Source organism: Capra hircus, chromosome 18, assembly GCF_001704415.2.
Source record: "Capra hircus breed San Clemente chromosome 18, ASM170441v1, whole genome shotgun sequence".
NCBI lineage: Eukaryota > Metazoa > Chordata > Mammalia > Artiodactyla > Bovidae > Capra > Capra hircus.
Genome location: NC_030825.1, coordinates 3,211,631 through 3,224,409, shown reverse-complemented (window position 1 = coordinate 3,224,409; position 12,779 = coordinate 3,211,631). Strand labels below are relative to the sequence as shown.

Below are 12,779 nucleotides of genomic sequence, written 5' to 3'. Positions count from 1 at the left end.
TCAGCCTTCTTCACAGTCCAACTCTCACATCCATACATGACCACAGGAAAAACCATAGCCTTGACTAAACGGACCTTTGTTGGCAAAGTAATGTCTCTGCTTTTGAATATGCTATCTAGGTTGGTCATAACTTTCCTTCCAAGGAGTAAGCATCTTTTAATTTCATGGCTGTAGTCACCATCTGCAGTGATTTTGGAGCCCCAAAAGATAAAGTCTATCATTGTTTCCACTGTTTCCCCATCTATTTCCCATCAAGTGATGGCACCGGATGCCATGATCTTTGTTTTCTGAATGTTGAGCTTTAAGCCAACTTCTTCTCTCTCCTCTTTCACTTTCATCAAGAGGCTTTTTAGTTCCTCTTCACTTTCCGCCATAAGGGTGGTGTCATCTGCATATCTGAGGTTATTGATATTTCTCCCGGCAATCTTGATTCCAGCTTGTGCTTCCTCCAGCCCAGTGTTTCTCATGATGTACTCTGCATAGAAGTTAAATGAGCAGGGTGACAATATACAGCCTTGACATACTCCTTTTCCTATTTGGAACCAGTCTGTTGTTCCATGTCCAGTTCTAACTGCTGCTTCCTGACCTGCATACAGGTTTCTCAAGAGGCAGATCAAGTGGTCTGGTATTCCCATCTCTCTCAGAATTTTCCACAGTTTATTGTGATCCACACAGTCAAAGGCTTTGGCACAGTCAATAAAGCAGAAATAGATGTTTTTCTGGAACTCTCTTGCTTTTCCCATGATCCAGCGGATGTTGGCAATTTGATCTCTGGTTCCTCTGCCTTTTCTAAAACCAGCTTGAACATCAGGGAGTTCACGGTTCACGTATTGCTGAAGCCTGGCTTGGAGAATTTTGAGCATTACTTTACTAGCGTGTGAGATGAGTACAATTGTGTGGTAGTTTGAGCATTCTTTGGCATTGCCTTTCTTTGGGATTGGAATGCTAGTGATGTTAATTGCCATATGTGCTTTGAGTAAGAGGTAGAATTACTGATTGACTGGAAAAAGTGGAAAGTGTAGATGAAGAGGGGATAGATAGAAAACTGCCTTAACAAAAGAAAGCTTTCTTGCAAATAAACTGTTAAGCGTTATAAACTGAGCACTTGGAATTGAAATGAAGAGAGCAGAGTTAAGTTAGATTAAGTCACAGTATGGAGGCGGATTTCTGAGACTCAGACACATCAGAAAGGCATTAAAATGTCTATTCTTACTTAGACAAGAAGGGAGAAAGTTCAGAGGTGGTGTGTTATAATCTCACAATTGCCTAGCAATCTAAGTCATTTCTAATATATTTTATAAGTTCATACAGAAATGAGTTTATATGTTAGAATTAATGCCTGTAGTGGAATGAATAGTTCCTTAGAAACCTTTTCTTGACGTGATGCTTGGTGTGTCTGTTTAGCTTGCTAATATTTTCTCTTTTTTGTACTGCTTTGTTTCTTTCCTTGAATAGGGAGAATCTTTTCATTTAGAAAAATGGCATCATTCACAACCTTTGTCAGGAATATTTCATAGAGGGGAGACAGAATTAACTTTGCCTGGGCTGGTTAGAAAGCTGTGGAGACTCGAAGTAGATAGTGCTTTACTGCTGTGTGCGTTGTGACAGTTGTATCTCCTTTACTGGATGAACAAGGACATTAAAGAAGTGTGTGGCAAAGCTGTGCAGCTTTAAGCATAACCTCGTCTACTTTCATGTCACTGAAATGAAAGTTCATTTATTCTCTGTTGTATGCACCTGGCTTTATGAGCAAATGTATTCATGGGAATATATAGTTTGTTTTTTTTTCAATGTTATATTTTTGATCATAGACCTGCGAGGTTATGGGCTCCTAAGGTTACAGAAATAGTTCAGGGAGGCCCTGTGTGCCCACCACCTTGCTTCCCCTAATGGTGACATGAGGCTAACTTGTAATCATTGTCAGACCTTTTCTGCCCTCTTGAGTAAGCCTGCCTTTTTCAGATATCTGGCTTTCTTTAAAGCAAGAGCACCTATATTGCGCCTGATCCTCTTTAGCTTTCGGAGTTATGAAGTGCCGTGTGAGGATCCTTCTGTCAGTGTTGCTCTAGCTCTTTACTACATTCCACTCCATTTTCCCAGTTTCCAGATTGTACCGTGGATTGCCAAGGGGCTATGTCTCATCTGCTCTTCTGGTATATTGCTCCTCAGCAATCTAAAAATCTGCTCCTCCTATTGAAAAAATATAATCAGTGAATATTCAGATTTCTTGTTTTGAGTTTATTTTGCTGGTGTTTGAAAATTTGAGAGGATTTTTTTTTTTAACATCATCTCTCTTTTTTTTTCCTTTTAGCCTGAAAATGAAATTTCTTCAGACTGCAATCATGTAAGTATGGATTTCCCATAATTTGCCATATGTGTTTCATGTATATGATGGCAGATATTAGGATGCTCTTCCTTTGTTCTGGGAAGCATAATGTTTTCTTAAATGCACTTACTCTTAACAAGAGAATGATTAACCTTATCTAAGGGCCATGATGAATCTACAAATAGTCCTCCATTGTAGAAACCGGCAAGCTCGGCCAAATAATACTTGTAAACGTAACTTTTTCTTCAGTTACAGCTGCCATGTGAAATTGTTTCTTTGTAAGTCAAGTGTACGATTTTAAGAGTTTTGTCTTTTAAAGTTATTTCATTTAATCATCATATAGTCATCTACTATGTGCCAGACACTGGTAGAAACTGGACACAGCTAAACACCTCGAAGATGGAGCCAGGTTCGAGCTGGCAGATAAGAACTCCAGAGATAACTGCAACTAATGCATTCAGTGTCATATCTGTATCTCCACATTGTATAAAGTCTAACGTTAAAAGGAGCTGATGTGAAATCACATCTGTGCAGAAAGTACCGAATGCTTCGGCAGAAGCCTGTAAGAGTACAGGGGGACACAAAAGTGAATTCCGCCCTGGTGGGTTGATGTCCGGAAACATTTAATAGTGGAGATGATACTTGAGTTGTGTCTTCAAAGAGGAGTAGTTATATATCTGACAGTACTGGAAGAAATCTCTCCGCCTCCACATTATTTGGTATTTTGAATGGGAGACTGCAAGAACAGAGAAGCAGATTGGCTGCTTAAGTTGATGACTTACTCTAGGTAAGGTCTAGATAGGTCAGAGATTTAAAGTAAAACACCACAAAAACAGTGGAAGAAAACATGAAAAAAAAAATAGGGTTTTTAGAATATAACACAACCTCAAAAACTATTTAAAGGGAAAAAAAAAGATTTGTAAGTCTGATTGCATTACTCCTGTGACATCTTGTGATTCAGTTAACCAAATATCATACTTGGTCACATTACCTGCCATTGACCATAGACACCACTGGACAGTCTTTGTCCTTTTTCCTCCTGCTTTAACCTCCATTTCCTAACTCAGTATGTGTTCAAACATATGCTTCTGTTTCCTGTAATAGTCTGCGAAGCCCTTGAGATTAGACTGTGTGTGATACACCATCAGAAGTGCTAAGCAGATGTTTGAATGAGTCGGTGAATGAGTGATTGTATTCTTTAGTCATGGAGTGAAGCAGTCTGAGAAAAAGGCTTCTCCATGTCCTGCATCATAGAAAGCCCCTGCTCTGTTTCTCCATCTGAGCAGAGTTTAAGAGCTCATTTTTGCTGCTTTTCAGAAATTGAATCATGTATTGAAATTTTTTAACTGAAGCTGCAAAGATAAAGTAATATTCAGCCCTCACCGGTGAATAGTAACGGCTTTAGGGATTTCATAGTTTGAAGCGTTGAAACAGTTGTGTAAAACAGACCTTATCATGTACTTGTCAAGTTGAGGGTTTTAGAGGAATAAAGAAAGATACACTTGGAAATTAGACTCTGGACGACATTCCTTCATAAAAAGCATGGGAAAAGCACTGTTGGTTGTGAAATCTGTAACTTAGCCTTCCAGTTCTGAGTTTCTGCATTAGACTTTTTGATTTAAGAAGAAGTTGACATGTACATCTATTTATATTTTCTTGGAAAAACTCTTATCAGGAATTTTCATTTTAATTTTTTCTTGACTTAAAAAAATCTGTCCTTAAGTGAAAATAGAAAAAAGTATATGTTTGAATGGTAGTGCTTTATTTTGTTTCCACATTTTTTGCTTTTATCTATAAATACAGTAACATTTTAATCTTACTTTTTGTTCATTAACTGAAGTGTCAATATGCTTTATCTGACTGTATAATGGAATTTTGTCATTCATAGTAACCACTAACGTTAAATTTCATGCTATTCTGAGTTGTTTGTTTGCTTTTTGTGTTCTTTTCTCTTGTACCTAGTTGTTGTGGAATTATAAGCTGAACCTCACTACAGATCCAAAATTTGAATCTGTGGCCAGAGAAGTTTGCAAGTCTACAATATCAGAGGTAGGTGGTGAAAGAAAGAATTCTGTGGCTCTTTAATGACCTGAAAGAGAGAATGACATCTGTTGACCAGACCAGTCGCTGAGGGAGGAACGAGAGACTCAGCTACTCTGCTTCTCTTGGCATTCACACGTCTCGGTTCAGAGATAGACCAAGGGGGAGGGGCGGGGGGGCGTGTAATCAGACTTCTTTTTCTTCCTCTGCACTCGCAGTAGGATGCTGTTGATTCAGGCAGGTTGGAAGTCAGGCTCTGTTTGTCCCCAGATGGAGAATACAGTCACTCCTGTCATCAGTGAGTACTCTCACACATTGCACAGTCTGCTTATGGCTGAGGCGTGTCAGGGTGGTTTCCCCGGGAGGCTCATAAGCAGTCCTAAGTGTTTTGGCTGTGCACGTGGGCCAGTTGAACCACAGAGGCATATGCTCCAAATAATAAGAGTTAGCATTAGATAGGTTTGTGAAAAAGTTATATATATTGTTATAAATGGATATTACATATAAAGACAAAAATAATTACTGAAAATGTGTATAATATTACATGTATGCTAATTGGTGATATATTTCTATTACTTTACTTGGCTCAGTGTAAATATCAAATGATATTAGTGGAAATTGTGGTACTGAAAATTGTAATTTATTTTCTTTTTTAGAATTAGTGGTAGAAATTCTATGAAGTTGGGGATTTCTACATACTGAAAGAATCACAAAGGAAATAATTGCTACTTTTCTATCTCAAAGTTAATAATCAGAGATCTTGCGTTGTATAGATTTGTCTCCAAACTACCTATTTTTTTTTAATATGCTTATTTATTTGACTGCTCTGGGTCTTAGTTGTGGGGTCTTTAGATGTGACATGTGGGATGTAGTTCCCTGATCAGAGATTGAAGCTGGGCTCCCTGCATTGGGAGCTCGGAGTCTTAGCCACTGGACCACCAGGCAAGTCCCCTCACTACCTCATTGATGACTTAGGACCATCTTCTCCTGAGCTCTTAGGGAACACCCTACTCCGACCAGGTAAGTCCTCAGCTTATGTACCTCACTTAGCTCTTTCTGGGATCTTGGAGAACCTGGTTTCTTCCTCACGCCTTCTACTACTGAATCAGATATGCTTTATTCTTTTAAAGCAGTGACCCTTCTTCAAATATGTTGGGGCTTTAGAATAGAATAGCTTATTTTAAATCTTTGATGTTCAGCTTTTAGATTCAGTATTACGTACCTCAGACTACCTTGGCTCACTATGTGACTAACTATACATTCCAGTCTGAGTGCCATGCGGAGATTTAGCTCAGAGAATCTGCAGATTCTTCAGAATAACTTCACTCTTTGTTGGTTTCATCTATCTGTATTTGTAAAATGAGACTGTTGGGACTTGCCTGGTGGTGCAGTGGTTAAGACTGCTTCCCCTGCACGGGGCACAGGTTCAGTCCCGGGTCAGGGAACCGAGATCCCGCATGCTGCCTGGGCATAGCCAGATAAGTGAGGAAACAGCACTGGCTGCCTTGCAGTGTGTGTGCTATGCTATGGCCCTCTTGTAATCTTTTGGAGGATGTTGTGGTTGCATAACAGATGCGTGTACAGGGGGTACTTGGCCCTCTGTAGAGCGAGATCACACTGCAGCCAGAAAGATTAATTATCAGGAAACATAGAACATGTTACCCTACATCTCCCTCTTCTCTCTTGGTTTTGGAGCTATTCTTCAAGGAGGGAAACAGCATCATAAAAATACTGAAGACTGCAAACCGAACTTTTTATTTACTCTCCATGATTGGGTCAAATATTGTCTGCTTTTCTCTTGCATGAGGTCAAAAGTAGAGGCACTGTAGCGTTTCTCTAATGGTTTCTTAAGAATCTGCTCCCCAGCCACATCAGACTTTACTTCCATTCATAAATATGTTGATGAGTTAATGCTGTTTTTCATTGTTATTCTTAGAAGTTTTTTTGTTTGTTTGTTTTTAAAATTCTCTCCAATACAGTGGTTGGAAAAAAGCATAAAATTTTAATTCAGACACTACCTCTGGTTGTAATTGGTGGTGGACCAAAATACGAATAGGTACAACATCTCTGTGTTTCAGTAAAATCTCAGGTGACTGAAGCTAAATATACATTTAATTCAGGCTTTAATTCGAACTGTCTAGCAGTCTTTCTTCAGATTTTTAAACCATCGATTGCCTAGTAGAGCCTGTCTGAATACTTGCTCTTCATTGTTTTAAAAACCCAGGTGTCTTCCAGTAGGCCTGTTCTTTCTCATGCAGGGCTTTTTTCATTAGTTGAATTATAACCACTGAGATTTTTAAGCAGTTATTTCTCCTTTTACTTTTGAAGCTTATCTCTGTTTTACTTTTTTAAAAAATCACAAACAAAAAAGCCCTTTTCTTGGAAGTACATTTATGGCCCTCTTCTTAGGCATCGTCCAAAAAAAGAGCCCAAGGTTAAACTGAAAGAATTGCATTCAGCTTGTTGACTGTTGACGATCTCTGCTGCCTCTTGAAGCCAGCGTGAGGCTGTTTAATTTCCCAAGTTTGCTTCTTTGAAAATAAACACAATTTTCTCTCTTGAACTGAGTCTGTGACTTGCTCTGAATTTGATACTGGGGTTAGGCATGAAGAGACCCAGTGGCTTATAGGACTATTAGTGTGTGGTATGTCCTTCACCCTGTGCCTTCTGGAAAAGGAGATTGTATTTGTCTTATCAAGTGTACATATTTACCAGAGGTGGTATAAGAATGGATAATGGTCTCTGTTGGTCAGAAAAAACCCAACGAAACATTCCCTTCTCATTTATATTAAAAATAAACATTTACATTCGGCTCCTTCCTCTTGTCAAAACTGCCGTTTTTGTTTGTTTTTAATTTCTCCAAATGCAGTAGGCGTTTTCCAAACAACCCTCTGTGCTTTATAATTCAACCTTAAAACCCTGTAAGTAGATTGCACTTTTTATGATTGAACTTCAACATTTTTAGCCTAATTTCCTTCCTTAGCACTTGTGGTTTTGGATGCGCTTTGCAGAGACACTACCCATGTGGGGCCACTTTTGCTTGATCCACTAGACCATATGTCTAAACGACCCAAATTAGAATTGCAGTGGCCTTCCCCTCCCTGGACTTCTTGCCAGACTGCACTGAACATCATTTTTAAACATGTCTCTGTTTCAGACCACAGTGGTGAGGCTGGGAGTCTACTCAGTTGAAAAACATGCCCACTTCCTTTTCTGCTTTAATTCTGCTCATCTCCATTAGTTAGGCCTTCAGTGTTATTTACAAATTGCTGTTGATGACAACTGCAGAGACACATTAAGTTGAAATTTATTTGTCAGACGTTAGAAATGGAAAGTAAATAATCTGCCTCTTTACAGAGTTAAATCCTTCGCATTTTTTCCTTCTCTCTTACCTATTTTCTAAGCAAACTAGCACTATGAAAAAAAAAAAATGCCCAAACCCATAGTTAATTCAGAACACATTAATGTCATGTCGAGAGGTAAAATAGTACACCCCCCCCTTCAGTAATTAGGCTTATCTAACAATAATAGTTTGCTGTGTAGGTTGGCATGAGATAGCAACTGGACTTTAGTTCTGCATGAGATAGCAACTGGACTTCAGTTCTGCACCTGTTTTTCAGACCTATGCCTTAGATTAATCTTATCACTATCCATTGCATTCTTTGCATGGGTAATGGTAATTCTCAGTAGAATCATTTTTAAAAGAGCTGTCAAAAACTCTTTTCAATAAAATACATTTTAAGAAGTTTTCTCAATAAACTGAATTTTTTTTTTTAAAAAGCTGTTTTACTTCATTTAAACCTGGATTTTACCTAAGCATTTGTTTATGTATTTTCTTGCAAAACACATTAATAAGATATTTCCTAGGAAGTGCAAAAGTCTTAATAGCATAGCACACACACTATTTTCTTTACAACAAAAGCATTTCTCAGTGTTTTCCTTTTCTTTCTTTCAAGAAGAAACAAGAAGATGTCATTCTCTCTTTCGTAAAGGTGGTTTGGTAAGAGCATAGAATGCTTTCCTAAAACAGCCACTTTCCTTTGAGCAGATCAAAGAGTGTGCTGATGAACCAGTTGGAAAAGGTTACTTGGTTTCTTGCTTGGTGGATCACCGAGGCAACATCACTGAGTACCAGTGCCACCAGTACATCACCAAGATGACAGCTATCATTTTCAGTGACTACCGGCTCATCTGCGGCTTCATGGATGACTGTAAAAATGACATCAACATTCTGAAGTGTGGGAGCATTCGGCTTGGAGAAAAGGTATCTCTCTCCTTCACTGGCTTCACCAAAGGGATCTTACAAATTTGATGAATGAACAGCTTTGTATAATTGGCATGGAGAAGATTCAGAGCTGGGGCTGGACTCAAAGTTGAGGTCCAGACAGCCCCAGTATCTAGGGCTAGTTTGCCTGTGGATGCACTGTATCTGTTTGTAACCAAGCGTTTCAATACTGCGTGGGGAAGTAGAGGAATTAATATCTGCTAAGATGAGTATTACCTTCAAAATGCAAAACCAGCTGCCACTTCTTACCTGTAATGTTCCTCTGGAAAAGCTTTCTGTAGTCTTGAGGGAAAAGTAGTTGGATTAGGAGAGACTCAAGTTCTCTAACCTTTCTTACCATACCTCACTGTTGTCTACAAAAATTACTTAATAAACACACCAGTACAAAAGATAGCATATTTAAATATTAGAAAATTTTAAAATATATGAAGGGTACTTCTAGCTTGCCAAAAGAAAGGTACTCTGTAAATAGGATATGTGTTACCTTCACGTCAGAACTAGTTTTAGTAAAGACAGGAAAGACACTAACTCCCTAGTTTCTTCCTCCTTAGTTATATGTGATCTTTCTTTGTTCTTATTGGTCTGTTGTCCAGAAGGTCACGGTGGAGGATCAGTCAGGTTTGTGCCTAATCCGTTTGCTCAGCAGAAGTGAAAACTCCTGAGAAGTAGTAGGTGTTGGCGGGAGAGGTAGCTGAGAGCTGTGGATGGCATCAGCTATTACTTGCCGCTGCTCGTTAATCTGCTGTTTAGGGAGTACGAGAGCAAAACCCATTTGTCTCCTTGCCCTCTGTTTGTTCAGGGCACTGCTTGCAGGCTTCCATTCTTGGCCGGGACATAGTGGTAGAATTCTGGAATGGCACACACCAGTTCAGATGAAGTTTTGAGGGCTGGTCATTGTCTGGCTGTCACCAAATACCCTTTGCTTCCAGCGCAAGGCTCTGGCCCTTTCCCAGGGCACCTGAGTCGATCTTGAGAGCTCTGTGGACTGGCATACAGCTTCCAGGCAGCTCATGAGAGGCCAGTTTTAATAAAGAAGACTGATTCTTGGCTTTCCCAACACATTGTAGAAATGGCACAAAAGCACGTAAGTCACCCTGACAATTCAGAAGCTCCTGTGACTTTATTTATAGTGCTGAGGATTAATATCCAATTCCATCTCACTCTTAAAAATCTTCACATAAGTGTTCCAGACACTTTGCAGGAATCAGTGATGGCACATTGTCATATTTGTGGTCAGTGGTCCGTGCTGTAGAACAGACCATTATAATCCACCTCTCCCTATAGTAGCTCTTCCCCATTGCCCACCAGGATAGTTGCTCGCTGGCTTCCCAGTAGCAATCTGGATTGTCCAGATAAAACCTGCTTTTGGCTGTGTGTACGAGTTACTAAATCTGTATTGACTTGAACAGTGGCAGAAAATAGTAGTGCCAGAGCCCCAAGATGTGACAGTGAGTGTTGATTTTTCGGCTTTGTTAAAATAACAAAAAATGTTATATGGGGCATCCAAAAGCACATTTTTGTAATTTTCCTCTTTTGTTTTACCTGCTAGTGAGATGAATTTCTCTTTATACCAGGCCCTCACCTTAGCACCTTAGAGGGGCTTCTGAGAAAGCGTGTTCTTTTCTGCACGTGTGTATGTGCGCACGCATGCGTGCATGCTCAGTTATGTCTAGCTCTTTGCGACCTTCATTGCAGCTCACCAGGCCCCTCATGCTAATGCTGCAGCCAGGTTTAAAAATGATAGCAGTCTGTCTTCAGCCCTCCCTTGCCTTTTCTAAATATAATTGACTTCTCTGAAGTCATGTTATTTAGATATGAAAATTGTTCTGAAAATTAATAAATCAGCTTCTGACCACAGAAGAGAACACACTCATCAGTTTTAAATTTGTTTGAAAGACTGAAGCTTGCAGCCTCCTCTGTGCCTGGCTTTCAGCTGACCTCCAAAAGTCAGAGAAGAGGGCTCATGGTTAATCTGTTAGTGCTCCGCCTCTTGTATGGACAGGATTTGAAAACATCATGATTTTTCTCAGAATATTGGAATATGTAAATTTTAAAAACAAAAGCTATATATTTAATAAAACTTGGAATTTTCTAAATAAATGTGTTTTAATAATTATTTTTAAAAAGAAAAAGCAGATCTTTGAAAGTAGATGTAGATAATTCATATCATCTGAAGAGAAAGCAGAATGCGACATCCAGTACAGGAACTCAGCTGCGGACATGTGCCTCCTTATTACTCGTTTATACTTTTCACTCAGCAGTGGTGTCATTCTTTCATTCTCGCCTTTTAAAGCCAACTGCTGTGAACAGTTCAGAGGTTCTTTTTGTCTCTCTCTAGAGAGGTAGATCACAAAAAAACATCGCAGATGTTGAAGTGGAGAATAGTTAATAGCAGAGATGAAAACTGAGTTCTTGCCCGTTTTCCTGATTTGTGTTGTCATTCTCTGGTCTTTCAAAAAAAAAATATATATATATATATATTTTAAAGCACAAGATGTATGGAAGAAAAAATATTACCTACTGAGCTGCTGAGCACTTACATGGACACTGTATACTAGCTTTAAGACTGACGTTTGTCTCACCACGGTAGAATTTAAACTCACTGTAACTCCGTTTACAGGATCATTTGTTATGCATATGTCAAGCTTGCCTATTAAGAAGTTGCCGTTTTAAAATCTAAGCCCGAGTAACTTCATTTCTTGTAGATTAAATGCTGGGTACAGTCCCTTGCTTTCATTTGTATTCAGTAATAACCCTACAGTCTTCTTTATCAAATATTTGCATACATTTGAGTTTTGTAACTCAAACTGGCTGACCTGGAAAGCTCAGAGACTCTGGGGAGCTGAGAAGAACTCCTGAAAAATCTTTGATTTGAAAAAATTTTCTGAAGTTACGATAATAATAAAAGAGAACATCTAATGGAGGTGATGTTTGGGCCTAATGCCAATATGTGGTGCTATAACTGCTATAATTAAAATTACATTTCACATTCCTTAGAGGGTCTCACACCATGATGCTGCTATGTTTAAACAGTTGTGAACCGTAAGTGTACAGAGAAACCTTTAGATTCATTGCAGGGAAATCACTTCTTGACCCTGTGAAGCCGGAACTAAAGGCTAAGTGAGTCTAAATGGAGAAGTGACAAACGTGCTATTCTTTTCAGTCTCTTCTGTATGATTATGACCTAACTGCTAGTGACCATCTCAGTAAGGTGTTTTATGAGCTACTTGACTTTGGTATAAGACATTATTTTATACCATAAAATCATATATATCATAATCTCTTGTTAACTGTAAATAATAAGTGATTGATATGTTTCCAAATCTTTGTTATCCCAGGTTTGTTTTAAGCCTGAATTTGTGGGGTTTGTGTCCACTTTCCTCTCTCTCCTTAACTCTTTTTCAGTTGTCCATCAGAATTTTTTTTCTCCCTTCAGAATAACTACCTAATAATACTTTTTGGCCATCTCAGATCTCTAAGCACTGGATGGAATCTTCAAGCTAGTGACAGAGTTTGAGCTACAGACAGAAAATAGGAAGGCACGAGAATATGCCAGTGTAACGCGCTTCCTGATCTTTTCTGGACCAAAACACCTTTTGAAATTTAATGAAAGCTATGAACTCTCCTCAGGAAAAATGCACATAACCTACGTACAAACTGTAGGAGTTTCATGGAACTCCAAGGTCCAAAGAAACCACTGGTGGACTGTTAGCTGGGTGCCGGACATTCTGCAGCCCTGGTTACTCAGCTGCACTCTGGGTTCCACAGCTCTTATTCCCCTTCACGGGTGTGTTAGGAGAGAGCATGAACATTTTCTAGAAAGTACTTGGGGATTAATGTGCTATGGAACAAACCCTATTACAGCAAAAGGGAAAAATACATAGTTTCTTGTTGAATTGAAATTTTAGTAAAACAAGTGTTTCCCTACCTAATTTTAGGAGTCTCATGGCTTCATAAATGTGGTATTTTATTATAACAAGATCCTATGTGCCTGTGTGTGTATATGTGTCAGTAAATAATAACACTATTTTCTGTTGCTTTGGTTTGCTGTATTTATAGATACACCGCTCAAGTTTTTGAAGCATATCTTCTGAGTATAGAAGATTAGAACTCTGAAAATGTTTAGGG

The 12,779-nt window shown here is 38.9% G+C and overlaps 1 protein-coding gene across 1 annotated transcript in view; it reads left to right on the top strand.

The window, feature by feature from the left end:
* GLG1 (golgi glycoprotein 1) overlaps positions 1-12,779 on the top strand; it is a 121,655-nt gene that overhangs the window by 70,831 nt on the left and 38,045 nt on the right. The window contains exons 2-4 of the mRNA XM_018061700.1: positions 2,312-2,344; positions 4,289-4,375; positions 8,415-8,630. Coding sequence (XP_017917189.1) covers positions 2,312-2,344; positions 4,289-4,375; positions 8,415-8,630 — 336 coding nt within the window. The remainder of the gene's footprint in view (positions 1-2,311; positions 2,345-4,288; positions 4,376-8,414; positions 8,631-12,779) is intronic.